The sequence below is a fragment of the Talpa occidentalis genome, unplaced genomic scaffold (assembly GCF_014898055.3).
Source record: "Talpa occidentalis isolate TD23 unplaced genomic scaffold, MPIMG_talOcc4v2.1 talOcc4.6, whole genome shotgun sequence".
Classification (NCBI taxonomy): Eukaryota; Metazoa; Chordata; class Mammalia; order Eulipotyphla; family Talpidae; genus Talpa; species Talpa occidentalis.
Window position 1 is genome coordinate 31,563,402 of NW_023604972.1, and position 23,287 is coordinate 31,586,688.

Genomic DNA, 23,287 nt, shown 5'->3' on the forward strand with positions numbered 1-23,287 from the left:
TTGGTATATCTATAGTCTCATTAAAGGAAGTTGCCACTAAATTTGGTGTTTTGTTCTATAATTCCTTGTAAAAGAATTTGCTGTTACTACAAGAAGTAAAATATGGCAGTTCTCCAAAAAGTATAATAAACTAGCTTTTTAAGCAAAATAGAATCTTTAATGTAAAAATGTTTTATACTGGTAAAGTATTTTCAAGTGTCACAGGAATTAAGGACTACATTTGATTATTTTTCATTGCTGCTCAATAAATCCAGACAGTAGATATAATTATTTCTACATCCAATAATAAGCATTGATTCCCAGACCACAGGAGAAGAAAAGACTTCTCCCGGAAGTTCATGTACACTTTTCAATTGTCCACGCTTAGATTCCAGGATCCATAGTTTTCCGTCAGTAGATGCTGCTGCCAGCAACATTTCGTTGCTAGAACTGTGGTTACGGAAAGCAAATGGCGTTGCATACACCCTTGAAGTTGTTTCAAATTTCCATTGGAGGTCACCTTTCATACTACAACAGTATATAAAGCAGTCATGGGAACCAAAAAATATTTCTTGCTCTGATGCTGAGATACATGGAGATGAAAAGATTGGTTCACTGGTAGAGAACTGCCAAACCTGAAGGATGATGAGGCAAAAATAATTGATTCATTGAATTCTTTATTAAGGTTTTATCAAATTCTTGATAAAATGTAAGAGATGTAGGCTATTGAATGGCAGCTACAAATAGAAAAAATAATGGCTTTATCCAAAAACGACCACCTTAAATTAGACTACTGTTCCAATAGTTAAATCTGGAACACAATAAATTGGAACATTCTTATTACATGAGTTATTGCTATGTAAAATATCATAAAGTAAAATTAATTTTACTTTCAAGAAAGCCTTTTAAGGAAGTTATTACTAGTATATTCAGAGACACCAAGTTCAAAGATAAAACTGTACTGAGTTTTCAAGGTACCTTATTAAAAACTGTATTTCTTTCTACTCTCCTAACATAACAAGAAGAAAGTAATTGGGCAGAAAGGAATAGTTTATGTACATTAATTTATATTAAAGTTTTACACAAAAAACTCTTGCGCTGTTATGTCTGCTCTGTGGATACATACTATTTGCTTATTTCAAAGTTATTATAGACAAACCTGTCAACAAATATTTTGAAGTAAAGACCTGAGTCTAAAGGCAGTGTTTACAAATACACAGTAACAGCAGCATAATAAAAAGCAAACAAAGAAGAAAAAGTTTTCATATAAAAAGCAGGGGCTTCTTTAAATTCTCATAACCCCAATAGAAGTTTTAATAAAATTTGGCTAAAAACCTGTAAAGTTTTTTTTTTTTTTTCATTAGGGGAGGAGGGTGGCAAAAATATAACAATATTAGAGCAGAACCTTTTAAACTCATTCAAAAAGTAAGAAACCCAGGGCTTGACAAATATAATAGAACTAGCTTTTAACACAAAGAAATTTACCTGATTGTCACTTTGAGAAAAATACGTAAATTAGAACTAAAAATTTTTACCTGTTCTCCAAAGTGAGTAAAGCAGAGTAAATTTCCATCTACACAGCCAATGCAAATATATTCCAGGCAACACCGTGGAGAAGAGAAGAGTGGTTTTCCACAGCAATGTTTCCAAATTCTATTCCCAGTGGCCTGTTAACCAGCAAAAAACAATTGATGGCATTGAAATCATTCCACTAATCAATTACCTTTTATAAAGAAAATTGCTAAGTCCCCCAAAGGCAAAGCTATAAACACCAGAAAATGCTATAGTGTCTTGCTGACATTACAAATGAAGCTAGTACACATACATACAACAGCTATAAAATGAATCAGTGCTATTTATGAGCGCTAGGCTACACACTTGTAGTAAAACAAGGAAAGAAATAACTACCACATAAGGATCTATCCTTAGGATACCAAGTTCTTAATGTGATTGAGAAAATTCTGCCAAAGTTACAGCATGAAAGACATACATAAGAATTTAGATTTTTACATCTTTCTAGACTTCCTGCTAATCATCCTTAATGAGTTCTGGATGAGTGATATCTAATTGAAAACTTTAAGAATTCAAAGCAAAATAAAAAAATTAAAGAAAGTTGGTAATAAAATCAGTAAATATTATTTTATTTACAGGATTTACAGCCAGTAAAAGTCCTCCTAGAGTAGCAAAATACAAATGATGAGGATTCAGGCTCAAACAAGGAGAAGAAAATATAGTTCCTTCACATTTTAACTTCCAAACACACTTCTTTTCCTGCAAATAAAAAAAAAAAGCATTTTAACCATTTTTTTTGCTGACGGTTATATCCACACATACCATGATACCCTCATGATGTTATGCCTGGTTAATGGAAGCTTTTATATTAAGTATAAAATTCATGCTCATAGAGAATCAATTTAGGGGCCTCCCTGGTGGCACAAGGGGTTAAGTCTCAGCACAATCAAGCTATCTGCAGCCATTGCAGCATGAGTTCAATCCCCGCTGGAAAGCTCACCCACATGGCACAGCAGACCTCTCTTGTCTTGCCCACTGCTCCCCTCGGCAGTGTATTTCAGTAGATCCACCTGTTCTGCTCCCCACTTTGTCTCTGGTGAATCCTCTCACTCCCCGCACCTCTGACCTACATCCCAGTTCTTGTATGCATAAATAAATTAAATAAATCTTTAAAAAAAGAGAGAGAATCAATTTAGTAAAAGGAAGACAAAGGCTACCATCTAGAGATAGCCACTGTTAACGTTTTAGCATTTTCCCTTTTGATCCTTTTGGTACATACACACAGTTTAATAGAGTTGTGATCATTCTGAATATACTTGGTATCTAATTTAGCTCATTTTATAAAACCTTTAAAATATAACTTTAATGCACAAAATTCCATATGAACATGAAATAATTTATCACTGAAAATTTTTTGAAACTGATTTCTTGGTTATTATAAACAACTTGTAAACAAACATCTTGGTGCATATATTTGTTCATTCTTTTGACTATTTTGCTAAGACAGATTCTAAGAATTTAACTGAATTAAAGGCTATGAAATTGCTGCCTTTGGCCAAGTTGCTTTCCTCATTCATTATAATCTCCCACCACTCTCAACAGCATTTAATGTTATCTTTCTGAAACCCTTTGTTTCTCTACTCATAGTTTTTCATTTTCATTCCTTTAATTATTAAAGGTATAAAAAAATTAAATACACTTACTAGTCGTGGTTTTTTTTTTAGGTCCTGTGTATTTATTATTCCTTGTTTACTTTTCTATGAGGGTCTTTATATTCTTAATTTGCTTTGCTCTCTATTTTCATTTATACCTGTGGTTTTTTTTTTTATAAAGTTTTTTTTTTAAAGATTTATTTATTTTTTTATACAAGAGCTGGGGTACAGGCCAGAGGCGCGGGAGGGTGAGCGGATTCACCAGAGACAGAGTGGGGAGCAGAACAGGCAGACGGAACGAAATACACTGCTGAGGGGAGCAGTGGGTGAGACAGGAGAGGTCTGCCTTGCCATGTGGGTTTCTCCATGGCCGGCCAGGAATCGAACCCGCACTGCAGAGGCTGCGAACAGCTTCCCAGTGTTGTGCTCAACCCACTGTGCCATCGGGGAGGCCTTATATCTGTGAGTTTTAACTGTTATATGTTTAAATTTTCCCCCAACTTTTTTTAATTTTATAATTTTGAAATTTTTTTCATTTTTATGAATCAGGTCTTACTAATACTTTCCTCTGTGATTCTTTTCTATTGTTAAGCTCATTCCAAGTTCTAGGGAGTTAAAAATGTCTTAAGATATTAAGATTGCTAGTCAATCTTTTTTTTCCACAATGCTAAACTTGGGAAACAGTTGCTCTCCTAGTCAACTCTTTCATAAGCTGTCAAGTAACTCTTTCATGTTCCTTTATGGTTGTGACATGAGAGTGATGATGTGAGTCCTTACATAAATATCCAGAGCATATGCATGCTGGTCATGAGAACCGACATACAGGAGTCCAGTGGTTGGATCCATGGTTGCTGAGCTTTTGACAGCATTCTCAGTAGTAAACATCCAATATATTTCTCCACTATTACTTTTCAGAACATAAACTAGCCCATTATAACAGCCTGTAGGGAAACAAAATATAAAAGATGAGATTTGGCTATGTCACTGGAAAATAATTCTCTAGCCTGTATCATGATAATGTGTATCTGATGCTCCTTAAGTATACTTGGCTGTATGTTTAGATCAGATTTAAATTTCAGCAATGTAAAGCAAAACCCAAACAGTAATCATTTACATAAAATACCTCTTCAGGACTTTACACAAGTTAAGTACTTGCGGTAAAAAATAAAAACATTTCCATTTTTATTCAAATTCTTGTGTGGAGGGCTGACTTTCAATAGATTGCAGTGAGGGAGCTGCTCTGTAGGAACAAACCCTAATCCAGAAGCAAGTTGTCTCCAAATGGTTTAGCGCCAGATTCCCCACAAACTTGCAAACGTGTGCCTGATGAGTGAGGGGGCTGCTGCCTTTCTAGCCACACCCTGTTTCCTATGACAATTGGCTCTCCACACCCAATACTGCACTCTTTTTTTTTTTAAAGTACCATGTGCTTCACTATTGAGCAAACAAGCACACTATAGTGGAGAGGCTCTGACAGACTTCAATTACATCTCTTCAAATTACCTAGCGTTGCTGAGCCTCATATTCTTCTTCTGCAGAATGTGGACACATCTATTTCAGTGGTTATTGTGATAATACAATGTGGATAAATGCCCAGTGCATAGAAAGGTGGTCTAGAAATGTTAACATTAACAACAGCCAACATTTATCAAGCTTTTACTTTGTGAAGCATGCTATTCTACATGTTAACTCATGCAGTCCTCTCAGTAAAGTGTTATATCCACAATTTATAGATAACAAAAGTGAAGCACAACCATAAAGAGACTAAATTCCTATGGCACAACTACACAGGTATTCTGTGGCAGACCCAGGATCAGCTCTTAAGGAGTCAACTTCCAGAGCCTGTGCTAGAAACTATACCACACTGCCTTTCCTAAGTTGCTGCTACAGATAAGACGATAGGACAGGAATTCCTGACCTTGGTGTTATCAAATAATGTAGGTGGAAGTAGGGGTGGTGAAAATTTACAATAATGATGACTCAAGTTCCCTAGAGTGCAGGTAAATTAGAGGAAGTGGAATTTGGGGGTATTGGTCCACCACTCTGGATGGCTCTGCCTATGGCTATAACCATTGTTGCTTAATTGAGGTCCAATTCTAGAATACTTTGTACTTTTTTTCTGGCAGTTATCACTCAGTAATATGAGAGTAGTCTTCTTAATCACAGCTAAGAGAAATGTCCTACATATTGAAGATGTCAAGATTCAAATGGGTAATGAAAAATTTCTTTCGGATCAGCTCAATTCTAAAGAAAACATAGAAGAAAATCTTTGTGACCATGGTTTAGGCAAAGATTTCCCAGATATGACAGCAAAAGCATGGCCAATTATAAAAGTGATAAACTGGAATTGAAATTAAAAACTTTTGGGCTTCCTTGGTGGCGCAAGGGATTAAGATGCAACCTATGAAGCCACTGAAGCACAAGTTCGATCCCCAGCCAGGGAGGTGACCCACATGGCACAGCACACCTCTCCTGACTCACCCACTGCTCCCCTAAGCAGTGTATTTCATTCAGTCTGCCTGTTCTATGCCCCACTCTGTCTCTGGTGAATCCTCTCAGCCCCCCACACCTCTGGCCTGTAACCCAGTTCTTGTATAAATAAAAAAAAAATAAAAATCTTTTTTAAAAAAGATTAAGAACTTCTCTTCAAAAGAAAATTATATAGTTAAGAGAATGAAAAACATGACACATACTGGGAGAAAACCCATAAAACACATATCTGATAAAAAGAACTTTAACCCAGAGTACATAAAGAATTCCAAAAACTCAGTAAGAAGACAAACCTTAAAAAAATGGGCAAAAGGTCTGAACAAACACATCTTAATTTACAAGGCAAATAAGTTCATAAAGATACTCAGTATTTCATCAACTAGGGAAATGCAAATTAAAACCACAATGAAATGCCACCCATAATTATTTGAATGGCTAAAATACCATTTTATCATACAGCAATTAAATGCTATAAACCTCAAATTCAGAAACTTACCCACTATGATAAAATTTCCACACTTAGATACACATGCTGAGGATTCAATTCGATCTCCCAAAATCTGTTCCCATTTCACCGTCCCAGAGTAAAGGTCGACTGCCGTCATTCGATGAGAATGGGAGCCAATGTACACAGTTGCAGATGACTTAGCAGCAGCTGGTATTATAATCAGAGGTGAAGCATCTACACATTTGCCTGTGTTGGACATCCACCTCACACGTAACTCCATTTTCTCATTTCCTTTCACAGGTATTCCCTTTTCAGAAATTTCTGCAACACAGGATGGGTCCTTTGTCTTCCCAAAAAGAGCTGAAGATTTTAAACTTTTCACATTTTGAATGTTAGTCTGTAAAATTACATCAGAATAGGCTGAAGGGCAATGTTCTAAAAAGCTAGTAGTATTCAGGGATAGTATCTGACTCCCTCTATTTACTGAACAAAAAGCATTTATCTTATCACAATTTAAAGGCATAACTGATTTCTGATGTGAAGATTTTCTACTGGTTTCCTCTTGATTGATGTCACAGAATTTTCTTTTAATAGCATAATTTTTGCTAACTATCAGGTCTTTATCTGGAAACACTGTTTGAACAATGTGATTATAAATTTCTAAAATGGAACTGCTAAGAATAATTTCCAGAAGCCCAGGTACTGATGTGCCAACAAGTTCTTCAATCTCATTAAGGAGCCGTACGGACTTCAAAGAATCTCCACCACTTTTTAAGAAGAAAGACTCATCAGGAAACTTCAAATGATCTTCTGAGAGATTCAGAATAGACTACAGAGAGAAGGGGAAAATCTGGTGAACTAAAGACCTATGACAAAAAGAATTCAACATTTATAGGTAATATAGAGAATAATACCTACAACAATAATATGAACATAATACACACCAATGTTTCTGACAATTAAAATAGGATTATTTTTAAAAAATAGGATTATTTTATTTATTGTAAAGGAGACTATCACAAACTTACTCTAAAATTGCAAAACAGACTTCCCTTTAAGAAGTTTTCTTACCCATAAAATAAGGAATGGAATTACAAAAACATCTCATTTACTAATAAGTGATATTTCTATAATATAGAAATAATATTTCTCTTCATTTCTTTGCATAAATTAAAATTATATTCTAAGAATCCAAAAATGAGGAGGACAAGGCTTTTATCAAGCCTTTATTTTCAGAAAAGACTATACAATTACACCCTCTTTTTAGTACCCTTGAGAGAACTTGACATTTAATCTAAGAAAAATTGAATTGACCTATAGTTGTAGTAAAAATAAATATTTCACAATAAATTATAAAAAATTATTTTTATATATGTATGTACATGTGTGTATATGTGTGTGTGTGTGTATATATATATATATATATAATTTATATAATTCCCTTATGTGGAAATACATGTTACTAAAAATTCTTATGCAATAATAATGTAGCCGCAGACTGTAGTATAGCAAGATTTGGCTGTTTTCCAGCTCTGATAACTATTGTTGCATACACAATGGAATACTACTCAGCTACTCTTGCTGTCTGTGACAACATGGGTGAAGCTGGAGGGGATTATAGTAAGCAAAATAAGTCAGAAGGAGAAAAACAAATACTGGATGGTATCACTTATATGTGAAATTCAGAGAAACAAAACAAAGTATCAGATAAAGCCAAACTTTAAACAAATCCTAGAAATCTGATGGTAGAACTGAGGCTATCAGAGGGGGATGGGGTGGGGCAAGAAAGTGGAGCAGGGGTGTAATGGACTATGCTGGTGGACAGTGGGTGTTTGGTGGTGGGTGTGGTGTAGCAATAACAACTAATCGGGGAGATCCTATACTTCCAAAACACAAAAAATCTACCTTAATAAAAGAGTGTTACAATACTCCCCTCTTTTAGGGAAAAGTTGGGCCAAAATAGGCTTTGTCTGCTCATGCCTTTCATGACTACCTCACTAGCAATAAATTTCTTATGGAGAGTATAACCTCTGCTTACAGCAGAGAACCTAACTCTTGTTTTAACACAAAATGAATAAATGAAGCTATATTATTTAACATCTTGTAAGCAGTAACATCCTTATAATTCCCCAAAGTTATTAAATATCACTTTGTTGTTATCTTTATCTTAAGAGTTATACCTTCCACAAATGTTGTAATTTTTCCCATAGTTCATCTTTTCCATTGAGCTTTCTCTCAGACTTCAACTTTATGGAGTTTAAATAAATCTTGTTTAACTCAGAAACATCAACTTTGCCTTAATATAAAAAGAAATAATTTTAAAATTTTAGTTTAAACTTTTTATATCTTCATTAGTCATAAGCATATACATATTTTTCATTGTAGATATTAGAAATCCTATAGAATAGTTTGTCATAGGTAAGCAGTTTTAAAGAAAGTAGTCCCGTGTGACCAAGAGTATGGTGGGTAACAGATAAGAGGAAAGGAGGAACTTATGTTTATCTCACTTAAAGAGCTACAGAAATGATACTATTAACTGAGCAATTACTGCATTTTAATTGCAGTAACTAAATATTTATTTAACTAAATATTAAATAAAGATGAAACGGGGGATACAATATAATATGGTGATTAAAAGCGTATGCTTTGAAGTCAAATAGTGCTAGACATAATTTTTACTTGACTACTAATCAAGTAGAAGATCTGGAAAATTACTAAACTTCTTTAAGCCTTACTTCCACATCTGTAAATAGGAATACAACACCATGTACTTACAAGGCTTTCTGGAGATAAAATGAACTAATTATACAATGCATTTAACAGAGGGTCCACCACAATAAACACTAGTATTACTAATAGTAATAAGGACGCAAGTGTCTTTTAAACTAGTTACGAGTACAATGAGTATCATTTAGCTCTGAAACATATCTGCTTCAAATCATTTTACCATGAGATGTAAATGGAAGAGACTCAATCAACACAAGCTCATCTGGGATTGCATGACTTGGAAGACGCTCCTGTAGTTCTTTAAAGATGTAATCCTTTACTAAATCATTTCTGGACACCATAAACAGAACTAATTTTTCCTGATTATACCATATAAGCGCACAAGACTCCACTTGCTGAAGTCCTTCAGCAGCCTATAAGAGAGATTATCCCAAATTACCAGTGAGGACGTTTAAAAGCAAACTTCCTAAATGCTGAAACTTATGTTCGAAAATACACTCAAATTAAATTAAGGACTATGCTAGAGATTTGCAAAAAAAATTGTTTGCTACAGTTATTATTACCAGCACTCAAAGCTCTTAGTGTCTTTCAAAAAGAATAGCTTCTCAAGCAAAAAAACCAATTTATTTTCAAAGTTACCAAAATCCATTGTGTCACTTATTTAAAAAACTCTCTTTTATGTGAAAATTAAGGGATACATTGAATTATCCATACCTTTTAATGTAATTTATCATTAATTAAACAAATCTAGATTTAAATAGAAACCTGGCACAGAAAATTGGTGGTGGCTGCCTCTTATGTATATTAATAGAAATTTAATATTTAAGTAGTTCTACCTGTTGTACAAGTTCAAGGCTAAGACGTTTGCCATGGCGTTTGATCTGACTGTCCTTTCGTCCCAAGAAAAACATCTTTCCATCTTTCACTGTCACAAAGTCTCCTGTGGCTCGCATTGTGCCAAGTGGTACTGTCATTTCATCATCAAGAAAACATACTCTGTTTTTGCCACCTTCATGAGATATAGACACCAATGTAATGAAACTACATGGAAAACATATTAAAATCCACCAAATTAAGAACATCTCCAAAAGTTAAATTACTAAGTTTCAAGTTTTGAATATTTATATGAAGAGGAAGACACTTCTAAATGTCACCTGATTAGAGAGCAAAGAGATAAATTATTTCTAAGAATATATTTGTGATTAAAAAATTCTTATACTATGATTAAATAGAATTTTGTTTGTATATAAAGGCACAAGTTATAGTTTCCAAGTTACTTTTATAACTTCTCCTAGAGTACTAAACATTAATATCTGAAATAATTATGGTAACTTACTAAATGTTTCATAACTATGTAGATGAAGTTAAAAATATCACATGAAAGAATACTGGACATAAGAAAAATTGGGGAAAGAATATAATTAACATATCAGATTTTTTTCTTGAAAATAAAAATCCCAATCAACAAATATAAAACCACCTAAATATACTTGGCCATTGCCTTCTTGAATTGTGAAACCATTAGTATCTCTGACTTCAACTAATGTTCCAAGCAGTGGAAATCCCAGTTGTACAGGCATTTCACATCTATGAAAAACACAATAATCCAAACCAGATTAAAAAATTTACATTTGAATAGAGTATTTTCCAATGTATTTAAATCACATTGTAACAAATAAAGTCTGTGTTGTTATAAAGGTTATCATATATATTATTCATTCCTGTCTAGTCACAAAACCTTCTAGCAGAGTCTGTAACACCAATTACAATAAGAAAGGTTGTGAATTCCCAACTTGAAATTCTAGATAAAATAGTGTTTCTAAAATTATTACCCTGGTACTTATCAAAAACACCATTAGTGTTAAGATACTGGTAAAATACACGTTTGCTCTACCCTACTTAGTAAGTGAAACCCTTACTTCAAAGAAGAGTTAAGAATCTTCTCTGGAATCCTATAAAAAGTTGCCCAACTTGATACTTCTGTGATACCATAAACATTAAATATTTGAGTTTTATTGTCTTCTCCTCTCCAGCTTTTGAGAACAGTCAATGATGGAAATGCTTCACCACCAAGGGCTAATACTCGAAGAGAAGTATTGGTTGATAAAACAGTAGACTTTATAAGCTGAGCTCCAAATCTTCTAAGCAACGTAGGTGTTGCCTGTAGATACATTAAAAATAATTACTTTCCCTTACATTTTTAAAAAGGCAAACACCATAATGATTACTTTAAAACTTAACTTTGGGAGCCCACAGGGAAATTAAGTCTTGTCAAATGTCAAATTATATGTGGAAAATTACTAAGGCAGCATTATCTCTTTAATGTATCTAAGCTCTTTATGCAAAAATGTTATACTTTATTATGTAATTTAGACTAAAGATAAAAAGGAGAAAAATCTGTAATCAATTCATATCTTTTCCCCAGGATCTCTAGAAAAAGTATATAAAAGGATTAAAAATGTGCCTAAGCCAAACAACATGAAGATTATTTTTTTATTTTTTTAAAGATTTATTTATTTATGCATGAATATTTTTAAAAACAGCTTTATTTAAGTATAACTGACATACAATAAACTGTAAAATATAAACATATATATTTATGAAATACGTACCCTCCAGTGAAACTATTACTATAATGTAAACATCCTTCATCCCTGAAGTTACCTATGTCCAATCACAGTTCTTTCCTCCAACTGAACCCCTTCTGCAGACAATCACTGATCTACTTTCTGCCACTAATGTTCAGTTGACATTTCCTATAATTTTATAAAAACGAAATCATATACCATGTATTCTTTTTTGCCATGGCTTTTTAAAAAAATATTTAAAATGGCAGGTTTATTATAAAAAGGGAAGTAAAAGATGCTTGCACAGACACAAGCAGGCAGAAAGAGCTAACCCCTAAAAAGGACAGGTTTGTTAGAAGACATGCCTGCATAGCCACAGGCAGGCAGGAGAGCTGCTGCTGACCTGGCTCCTTTTACTCAACATAAATACTTTGTAATTATACTCCTTGCATGATTATACTCCTTTCATTTCTTATTTTCTTAGTCTATCCAGGCTGCTAAAACAAAATACCATAGATAGGGTAAGTTATAAATAATACAACAAATTTATTTCTCACAGTTGTTGGAGGCTAGAAGTCCAAGATCAGAGTGCCAGCATGTTTGGGATCTGGTTATTTTTTAGGTCACAGACTGCCAACTTCTTTCTATGGCTTCACAAAGTGGAAGGGGCAAAAGAGATGTACAGCGTCTCTTTCACCAGGGCATCAAATTCACTCAAAAGAGCTCTACTCTCATGACCTTTAAAAAGGTCCCACTTTCTAATACCAACCTATTGAGCATTAAGATTTTAACATGAATTTGGGACATACATTTAGACCACAGGACATTTTATTGATGAGTGTTATTCATCAGGATTCAGCCCATGATAATCCAAATTAGACTATCATTAATTAGTCCACTGAAAAGAACCACTGGAATATAAAATATTCTTTAAAACACTGAAAATGATGAATAAGGAAAGACAAAACATTTCATTTGATCTTAAAATATACCTGCAAAATAGTCACTTGGTGATGGGAAAAGAGAACAGCAGCTAATTTTGATGGGAGCACTTTGACAGAAGTTGGTACAATAAGTAAAGAGGCACCACTTGATAGAGCAACAAACATTTCCACAACAGAAGGATCAAAGGTCAGAGGTGATGCCAGAAACAAAATATCTTCTTGAGTGATCTCAAAAAGTTCCCTAGGCAAAACAGAAAGAACACAGAAGTGTCTAATATTTGGTAAACATGTACTGGAAAAAATTATTATATACATTAAATTTTTGATGTTAGCCAGATTTTATTCTTCTCCCTTAGATTAACCAAAATGGTACTATTATTTTAGAACTCTTCTTTATAAAAGTAAGGATTGACAATTGATTTGCATCTTCATTCCTTATGAAGGAAAACACGTATTAAATAAATTTGTATGCTTTCTCCTGTTAATCTGTCTTATGTCAATCTAATTCTCAGGTCCATCCAAATGGACACTAAGAGAAGGAAAAAGTGTGCCTTCCCTTTAATGAGCTAGCTACTTCTTTTGTAGGCTCTCATATGTTTATGAACAAATTTTTTTTCTCCTCTTAATCTATACTTTGTCAGTTTAATTCCCAGGTTCCCAGATACTGAACCTAAGAGGATAGAGGAAGTCTTTACTTTCAAAAATAGTTATTTTTTTATATTTGTAAAAAATTTACACCTATTTCTTCCTTTGATTTCCTAAGACTACTCCCTTCTGGGAGTAGTAGTACTGGTTCCTTCCTCCTCTATTTCCTTCTTTTTTCTCAAGTTAAGAATCTTTATAAAAATTTCTCATCTCAAGCCATAACAGCAAACCAAACTCCAAAATGTTAGAGAGGTGAACTGCAAGTGAATTACAGAAGAAATGCACATCTTTTTAAAGACTTTGTCATCTATTCGATTAAGTGGAAACTTCAACAGGGCATACCCGGCTTCTGCTGCCTCAGATCACATGGCTCCTGCCTCCCTTGGTTTCCTGAGCTCTCCCCTTAGCAAGAACTTAGCAAGCCAAGTTCTTTCTTTCATATCTGGTGCCTTTTCCAGGAATATGCTTTCTCCTTTCTATTAATAATTAAGATGCAAAGCTTCAAATCATATCATTTACTTGGCTCCAGGTCTGGGTCAAAGAGGTGAAGCCCTAGCCCACAAAAAACAAGTTCAAATATAGCTGAAACAATGACATAGCACTATTGGTTTAGGAACAAGAGTTATAAAGAAGAGTTTTTTTGTATTTCTTTTTTTCTCTTAAAACACAAGTTTTGAAGGTTTCTAATGTCAGAACTCACCGAAAATGCTGGATGTTTGGCACTATACATGCATGAGGGACTCTGACAATCTTAGGTACCCCCGTGGTGCCTGATGTATGCAGAACATAAGCCAAGCAATTCTTTTGCCTCACATCTAGGTGTTCTTCTGACTTTTCTTCATTGCTCTTTTCAGAACTTGTGCTGGTTGCTATTTTTTCTTTTTCATATTTTTCTTTTCTGTCAGTTAACATCAAGCTCACCTCATCATTTCTCCAGTTAAGTCTGAAGAGTACTAGATCATTATGTTCCACTGTAAACATATCACATATCAGTAATGTTCCATAGGAAGATTTGAATTTCTATGTTAGATGAGGAAAAAAGTTTATAATATTAATGTTAAAAGACATTCTTTTTTATACAGAAATATGACATCTCCATTTACTAATTCAAAATGGCTTTTTTGTGTGTGTACTTGCTATATATTCAGGAATAAAAAGATAAATAAGAAGCTCCCAACACAAAAACACTAGCCTTATTTTCAAACTCACTTTCAAAATAGAGATGTATAAAAACACATAACAGCAGTCAATGTGGTTAATGTGATAACGAAATATTCTTGAAATGTTAACAGGAACAAAAGAGGCTGAACTTAACTCTACCTGAAAAATCAGAAATTGACTGTTCATAAGTAATATTTGTATTATAAGTAGGTATTTTCCAAATAAGGAAGAGAGAGGTACTTGAGGAAAATAGCCAATATAGAGTATCTAACCTGACAAAGCTGGTGTTAACAGAGACCATTAAGCTACTAAGCATTGCAAGTTGCAGAATTAGGGGAGAGGTAAGTGAGTTGTGTTATGGATAGATGAGCTGCTAATCCTTAATAACTTCATGACTCATTACTAAGGGGTTGAGTTACCTTAACCTGTAAGTGATGAAATTCCATTAACTAGACTATACTGTGTCACGGACAGATTGATAAGAGTCATTTATTTAATAAACCTCTGTAACAATTCAAATATGCTGTACGGGTGTGAATTAGACTTTTATGACAGAACTGGACAGAACTGGACCAAAGGGTCTGTAAGCAAAGAAATGAACAAATATAAAATTTTCTGGGTATAGTATGAGCCTGAATTTCTGGCTCAGATTTGAGTGCATGGAGATAGATTAATACATACATTTGGAAGAAAAGATGTAAAATTCAGTTTGTACATGCTAAAAGTGAGAATCCTTTGAATATACCTTTTTAGGTTCACAAAAAGCAGCTTAATGAAACAAAACAAGTTTTTTACATTAAAGAAATCAATAAATGGGGTGGATGAATTGAGTCAAGGGTGTCAATTGTATGATGATGGATAGAAACTAGACTTTTAAGTGGTGACGATGATGTAGGATATACATATGTTGAATTATAATGCTGTACACCTGAAACATGTATTGTTATAAATCAGTGTTACTTCAATCAAAATTTATTAAAATACATTACATATTATACATATAACACGTTATATAAAATGTGCATGTGTGTGTGTGTGTGTGTGTGTGTGTGTGCTTATGATGTTTTCTATTTGTTGTGTGTGTATTAGGGGTAAGGTGTGATGTGGCTTGTAATATCAAAAAATTAAGGACCAACATATTCTTTTTTTAAAAGATTTATTTATTTATGCATACAAGAACTGGGGTACAGGCCAGAGGTGTGGGGGCATGAGTGGATTCATCAGAGACAGCGTGGAGAACAGAATAGGCAGACTGACTGAAATACACTGCTTAGAGGAGCAGCGGGCAAGACAGGAGAGGTCTGCTGCGCCATGTGGGTAGCTCCCTGGCCGGGAATGAACTCATGCTGCAGTGGCTGCGGATAGCTTCATAGGTTGTGTCTTAACCCCTTGTGCTATCAGGGAGGGCCACACGATGTAAACCTTATAAGTTCCAGAGTACTAATCATTTTTCTGTGGCTACATTATGAGCAGTTGGAGGGCAAGTATCATGTTCTAGGCTTCTTTCACATATAAATGTCTTTTTTTTTTTTTTTTTTTTTTTAAATAGAGGCATGTTTTATTTATTTATTTATTTGTTTGTTTTGTTTTATACATGCACTGGGTACAGTCAGAAGCGCGGGAGGGTGAGAGAATTCACCAGAGCCAGAGAGGAGAGCAGAGCAGGCAGAAGGACCGAAGTACACTGCTGAGGGGAGCAGCGGGCGGCAGGAGAGGTCTGTGCACCATGTGGGCACCATGTGGGACCCTCCTCCGGTGGCCGGGGAGCAGCCGGGAATCGAACCGGCGCCGCAGAGGCCGCGGGCAGCTTCGCAACCCAGCGCTCAACCGCTGCGCCACCGGGGAGGCCCTCACATATAAATGTCTTACCATACAACTAATCTCACCAGGATTTCTCAATTTCTACAGTACTGACATACTGGACCAAGTCTTTGGAGGGAGCAGTATTGTGTCTTGTAGATTTTTAGCAACATCCCTGGCCTTAAACCACTTATTGCCAGTGTACCCCAATGCCTTTATGACAATAAAATATATCTCTATGCATGACTGAATGTTTCCTGTGAGGCAAATCACCCGCAGCTGAGAATCACTGCCCTTGTGGGTGCTGGCTCTACTGCAGATGCTCGATAAATATTCCGAAGTTAAGTGAGAGAAGAAACTGATACCATCATCAAAGTGATAGACCAGGAAGCCAGCTATTTTCTATGGAATACTGCTATATGATCAACTCCTTCCTACAGTTATAAAGAAAACCTTGATATTGACAATTTTAACACTTGACCTCCTCTTTCATAAAACTTTCAGGAAGGTTGTTAAAATAAATGAATGTCACATCCCCATTTTAGCTTTGCTTACATCAACAACAAAGGAATAATCAATTTAAAGAGAATAGAAAACTCTGGCCAGGAACTAAAATGTTTATTTAGAAAACATTTATTAACCAAGTGAATACTTTGTCTCTTTCTGGAGGCCTTACTCTAATTTCCATGATTCCCTAGGAAGTCTTCTTAAGCTCTTAATACTTAGAATTGCTATAAAAAACAGATAAAGTTGCATATACATATAAACACAAAGGTGCAACACATTTAAGTTACCCTCAAATATAAATTGGTTCAGACAGGAAATGGGTAAAAACAAGCTAAACTGAATATACTTTCTACAATGTTTTTCCTTTCTTTTTGGTAAAACAATATTTTACAAATAAGAAAAAAATAGTAATAAAGAATGGGCTGCATCGTACTGAACATGTAATATCAATTCTTGCTCCTAAAGCATTTCTCAGCTAGATCTTTAGTTGGTAGACACTTATAAGTAAAAAAAGTAAATAAATAAATTTAGTTTTCCAGAAAACCGAAAAAAGCTCTGGTCTAAGTGTCCTAAGTGCCAATCTTGTTTCAAAATCTAAGCTTGAATCTAATCTTTAAATCTAATTCTTTATTATTACTGACCACTGTAAATTGCCATAGATAACAAAGAGAAAAACTTCAATTATTATAAAACTTCCCTAGTATAGGGACAACTTTGGAAAGAGTAAGGACATTTAAAACAATACACAATACCTTATTATAATGGCTATAGGTTCATGCCAAATAGCATAGCTTCTCAAACTCTGTGAACGGACAGTGCCTCCAGGCCACACTTGGCAAGGTCTGGAGCACAAGCTTTATCCCACATTGTGCCACAAAAAAAAAGTGGTTGTCACAACTGGTGGGCATGGAGGGTGCTATAGGCATCTTGTGGATGGAGACCAAGGATGCTGCTAAACATCCTATATATACAGAACACTCCTCAGAACAAACGATTACCCAGCTCATGATGCCTACAGTGCTGAGACTAAGAAATCCTGCTGAATTAGTAAATTTAGAAAATGAGAAACTCTGCTGCATTAGTAAATTTAGAAATTTACCTTTCAGTTGAAAGATAAATGTAACACACACACAATTTAAGTACTTACATGAATTTGCTGTTTTTCAACAAGGATATACTCTAAGTTACATTTTTTCATAAAATGAGTTGATAATGCTGGTGGTGAATCTGGATCAATAGGAGCATAAGCAGCAGGGACTTGGAGGATTCTAAAGAAACAAAGTACAAAGTCAGCATACAGTATCTGTTGACTATAATCTAACTTGAAGCACTTTTATTTTCTTATGTATTTCACTATTGGCTTTATCAAAAATTGCAAATGCTTTTGTTGACACACCTTTGGTTATGTTTATTTTGTTTTGATCTTAAGACAGTATCTCGGGGCTCCAGAACAGAAAGGTTTTGCCTAATCCACAATGGTAAGACACCCCACATAAACTTTTTAAATCCCAGATCCAGATATTTTTAGCTCAGAGGCCACAGGCAACTGGATGGTCCTCTGTTTCTTTATCTGTAAAATGAGACCTTAATGATATAGCCTAATTGGGTTGGTGTAAGGATTAAGTGAGCATAGAAGGAACCTGACTCTTAACACTGTTAATGTCACATTTATCTCCTATGCCTTTGGATCACTCAAACTGAAGACACACTAGGAGGGGAAGAGACCCACCCATAACTCTATTCCACATTGTGCCACAAAATCCTCCTGAAGAGCCATACCATCCTCCTGAAGGACATAACATATTCACAACACATATAATGAATCTAACACACATATTATGGGATGAATATAAATTTCTCTAATTCTTTAGCAGCTCTTATTTTCCACAGAACCCTAACACAGAAATCACTATGTGAGGATAATATTCTAGAACTTAAATAATTGAACATTTTGCAAATATTTTTTGACTAGCATCTTCCTCTATTCGTATCTCAATTTTATAGACTTTATTCAAAGGTTTCATTTATTCATTTATTGAATACTTAAGCACCTAAAACTTCAGTCTCAAAGGGGAAACCATAGGCATATTATTTCTGAAATACTTGTTTTCTTTGATCTAAAAACAGAAATTATAACTATTTTCCTTTAGCAGACAAAAGATGGCCTTTTGTTTTAGAGATATTTACATGTTCTACTATTAGTGAAAATCCAGTCTTCCTCAATTAGTTCAGATTAATTAATAATTATATATAATTATAAATATAAAATTATAAATATAAAAATTATAAATTATAAAAAATTATAAAAATTATAAATATAAAGTATGTAATTAATAATAATAATTAATAATTAATACATTCTGTATATTAAAGAATTGTCAATTAGTTTAGAGTAATGCCAAATTTTTAGTTCCACAAAGTATTACCCTAAAATCCAAGAGGGTAAGTTTATTCCAGGATGGCAGTAGAGACCAATTTCCCGAATTCCTTGAAAATCACAGTGTAATAGTAGAAAATCTGATAATTCTGAAGCTATATTCACCACAGTCTTGTAGGTGTAGTAAACTGGAGCCTGGTTGTTACAGTTGTCAAAACATACAGCCGTTCTATTAGAGTAAATGGAGGCAGCCTGGTGCACCAATTCCTGAAGAGTCATTTCACTGAAGTTTACCTAAATATCAAAGAACTCTACCTATAATACAGGGATGTTAGGGGGACAGAGAGAGAAAGAAACTTCAGTATACTCCTTCAAAATCAAATTACATCAAAGATACATACTAAATAACTTCTTTATTTATGAACTATCCATGATATATTTGCAGAGCTTGAGGTTGAAAATTAATCTAATACATTAAACTAATACTGAATCAGAGCTGGAAAAAAGTTGGAAGTGTTATATACAGATTGGGATAAAACAGGTAAAACGAGAATTATGCCTCAAGTGACCATAATGAAAAAAATACATATGCAATATATATTTATATGAAATTAACCAATAAAACTAAATTTAAACTAGCACGTGTATAATTTTTTCATTTTTTGTTCTTAATCAGATTGATTAAGTGGCTAAAATCCTGTATGATAACTTTGAAAAGACCAATGGAAATAAGTTTGCTTTTAAGAACTAAACTTTGATGAAAACAAAATCAAATTTGATAGAAAAAAGGAAAACTCTACCTACATCAAATTTTAGCCCACTAAATATAAACTGCTAATAACTTTATTATAATACTTTACAGAAGTCCTAGTAAAGTCACTTATATAATTGTTAACATGTAACTTCTTTATATTCTAGTTTACTTGATTTTTTAAGTCATTAAATTAATTTAAATTTAAACTCCAAATATAGTATTACAACTCTATAAAGCATTGTATCAATACAGTGTTCTCTTGGCTTTTTAATGCAGATGGTAAAAAAAAAGTTCTGAGATAATATTTTATGGAAGAAATTTCAGAGATCACTGATAGCAAAAACCCAAACTAGTCTTTCCTTAAAGGCAAAGATGATTTTCCACCCTTTGGAAATGCTATTTTCCAGATTTCAAAGCAAATAAGATTTATCAAGTAGCCTATGTTAATTACACAAGTTTCTAAAAAATTGTTCATACTTATTTGAACTGGTTTCCCTGATTCCAAATAAAATTAACTTTCATCCCCTGAGAAAAGAAAAGCATTCCTAAAAGAAGCAAAATAAAACAGTAACTGCTGAGACACATAAGGCTTGGAAATGCTATGATTTTGTGAGTTTAAAAATATAAGAACTCTAGTCGTCACAGTGTTTCTTTTTAGTAAGCACTTCAAATACTAGCTCTTTTTTTCTGATACACAAGATAAAAATGTTAAGCTTTTTTTATATACACAAATACACTTTGCAGAGCATACACCAAAATTGTTTTGCAGGATATGATGAGTGCAGAAGAGTACCCTTTCCCCATCATGAATAATGAATTGACTAATCTACAGGATGTATTATACGAAGGTATTTTAACAAAAATGTCCATGTGCAAGAAATCCAGTTTTTAAATGCAAAGACACATGCAGTGGAAGACAATATGTTATACCAAAATTATCTGACAAAGAGGCAAGATTATACAGTGAATTCTTGAAATTTTTATGACAAATTATAATAATCACTACACCTATCTTTACTATTGGTTTTCTACTTTTAATGCCAGTTTCCCAAGTAACTGACAGAATTAAGATAAAATGTATTCTTGTCTAAAGTTTTCACTTTCACTACTTGAATCGTACATTGTCTCCAAAAGAGAGAATATCGTAGTTAGTGGATGACTAAAACATTTCTAGGAACTTATAAGGGAAAATAAACAAAATCTGGCAAGAGATTTCATGAAATAGAATCATTCAGTTTAAGCACTGTCTACTTTATTTACAAATGTAGAAAACTGCTGATTATTAGGTCTTAAGAGTCAACAAATTTTATCGCTTTGGGGATTCTCCCTAGATTATTGACTATTTTACAGACGGGTAAATGATCAAAGACTTTATTTTCAGTATACACCGGCATAACTTACATTATGCAAATACGTTTAATAACAATGCACGCTAGAGCAAGCACTTCCAAAACAATTCTTCCAGTGGCTCCTCCAAAACCAAGGTAGCGGGTAGGCCGGGCGGTCTTATTTCCATCCCAATGAAAGAACAGAAGGTGGCAGGAGACTGTGCAGAGATCACACAGGTCAGTCTGGGCAACAGACCAACCCTCCAGACACCACCGACTCCAGCCCGAGGTCAGGCGGGGTGTATGAAATCGATCAAACCTGCGCGCAATCAGCTTCAGAGCCCCGCCGGACACGGCCTCCTGCTACGACTCACTCAAGTGGTCTGGAGGGTTGCAGGAGAGAAACCCAACCCATCGCGACCTTTTCTCAACAGCCCGAGTCGAAAGTAGCTGCCGGCCCCTAATCGTTTAGCCGTCGGGACCTACCGCGCTGAGTCCTCCGAGAAGCCTCCGCGGCGCCGTGCTGATGACGTCACACGAGCGACCAGGGCCGCCCCGGAAGCTCAGGCGCCAACCTGAGACCTGGCGAGTTGCGTTTTCCCTGTCTTTGGCGCAGATGCTAGTTCTGATCTCGCTAATTTGGGTAAGAATTTGAGAGCACTTTGGAAATGATGGGCTTGATGCCTTGCCCTTTTGTACCTGTCAGGAAATTCTGGGCAGGATACTTTATAATTCTGAGCCTGGGTCTTCTCGTTCACAGCGTGGGGATATAGATTACGTTAGGGTTGATGTGAACTTGAAATACTGGCGTTGACCTCATCTCTTCGACATTTTCTGAGAACCTGGCCCAGACTGGAGGAGACTGTCGCAAAGGCCCTGTGATAACTAGGCTCATATTTTAGTTAGTTAGGTAAAATATACACCGGAATAATGGGTTTCCAAGAATTAGTACAGTTGGCGATAATGCAAGTTATTACAAGTGCTAAGGGCAATAGTGACTTTTCTAAGCGGTAGTAAAAGAAATGATTGGGGTTGTGAGAAGGACTGAAAAGGCAGCCTAGCATCGACCATACGTGGAAAGTCACAGGATGCTTTCCTGTCCTTAGGTGTTGGTGACAATAAACTGCACCAGTAATTCAAACATGTTACTCCCACTTGCCTTTGAGATTTTCACCCAAGATGGATCACAGGCTAGTCAAACTATTTATATATATATATATATATATATATTTGGGGGAGGGGAGTCTTGGGTGTTCTTTTAAACATTATATCCAATTACACCTAATGGCTCCAGCACCAGTATATTGCCTTCAAGTCTGTGATGGTGTTAAAAAATGCAGAGGGTTCTGGTTCTAGTGAGGGGCCTATAATCTTTATTTTAAAATGCTATCCCCACTACGGTGTCATTAGGATATCACATTTTAATGAAGCAAATTCAGTGATGAACGAAGAGTACAAGGTCTCCTTTGTGCAATCATTTCCCATTCTGTCATAATGTAGGGAGTACAGCATTATGGTGGATCCTGTGAGAAATTCCAGAAAGGTTAAAAGCACTGGTTAACGCTATGCAAAAGTTCAGGTACAGGAGACAATTTCTGCAGGCAAACATAAATTTACCTTGCATACGTTAAAATATCTAAGGAGCATGCAATTTTTTCCTGAAAGGCTTAGATTTTCATTCTGACCTCTTAAAAAAAACAAAGGCAGTTTTCCTTAAAGTTGCTATGTTCTATTTGAAATTCAAAGAAAGGCATTTTAGAGATTCAAGTGTTGTGCCAGGCAAGATCTTGAGAGGCATTAATATTAATATGATGGAATGGATTGTCTACCTGTTAAAGCAGAGTTTGCTAATTCCAGGGGCAGGAGAAAGATAATGTCTAAAATTGTTATGTAAGAAATAGTACAGGGCTAATTATTTAAAACATAGAGATTACTAACAGAAAGACTTAAGCGTGAAGTCACTAGAATGGAGAAGCCCACAACCTCTTTATTTTCTAACTTCTAAAGTACATATATGTATTATTTTGATTATATTTTGTTTTCTAGCAGTGGGGCCCTGGTGTTTTTATTTTTTACAGCAGTTTTAAGTTCACAGCAAAACTGGGCACAAGATATGGAATTCCCATACACCTCTTGCCCCACCCTATTCAGTCTCCCCACTAACATCCCCCACCCAGAGTGGCACATTTGTTACAGCTAATGATACTACACTGACACATCATTATCACCCAAAGTCTATAGTTTACCTTTTTACCTGAGGGTTCATTCATGATTACACATTCTATGGATTTGGAAAAGATATAATGACATGTACCCACATTATGGCACCGTAAGGAGTAGCCACAGTGCTAAAAATCCTCTGTGCTATACCAACTTAACCCCTTCTTCTCCCTAAG

General features: G+C 34.8%; 1 protein-coding gene across 5 annotated transcripts; it reads right to left on the reverse strand.

The window, feature by feature from the left end:
* Window positions 1-138: 138 nt before the first annotated feature.
* On the reverse strand, window positions 139-21,414 carry AASDH (aminoadipate-semialdehyde dehydrogenase). 5 transcript variants are annotated; one of them, XM_037529443.2, is made up of 16 exons: window positions 21,378-21,408; window positions 20,965-21,109; window positions 18,859-19,124; window positions 17,580-17,700; window positions 13,665-13,984; window positions 12,368-12,560; window positions 10,728-10,969; window positions 10,289-10,395; window positions 9,645-9,817; window positions 9,029-9,221; window positions 8,262-8,377; window positions 6,130-6,910; window positions 3,921-4,084; window positions 2,128-2,250; window positions 1,515-1,646; window positions 139-614 (listed from the first exon to the last, which is right to left on the reverse strand). In XM_037529443.2, the coding sequence occupies exons 3-16, from the start codon at window positions 19,086-19,088 to the stop codon at window positions 225-227; spliced, it is 3,285 nt and encodes a 1,094-aa protein (XP_037385340.1). In that variant the 5' UTR covers window positions 19,089-19,124; window positions 20,965-21,109; window positions 21,378-21,408; the 3' UTR covers window positions 139-224. The 5 variants fall into 5 exon arrangements, with proteins under 5 accessions (XP_037385340.1, XP_037385339.1, XP_054544250.1 ...); XM_037529442.1 differs by having other exon boundaries at window positions 21,211-21,408; XM_054688275.1 differs by lacking the exon at window positions 20,965-21,109 and having other exon boundaries at window positions 18,859-19,120; window positions 21,374-21,414.
* Window positions 21,415-23,287: the final 1,873 nt, after the last annotated feature.

Coding starts and splice junctions, on each gene's coding strand:
- AASDH (XM_054688275.1), bottom strand. CDS start 19,088: ATGACTCTTCAGGAATTGGTGCACCAGGCTGCCTCCATTTACTCTAAT. Junction 9,222..9,644: donor GCCTTGAACTTGTACAACAG/GTAGAACTACTT, acceptor TCTCTCTTATAG/GCTGCTGAAGGACTTCAGCA. Junction 8,378..9,028: donor TCTTCCATTTACATCTCATG/GTAAAATGATTT, acceptor TTTTATATTAAG/GCAAAGTTGATGTTTCTGAG.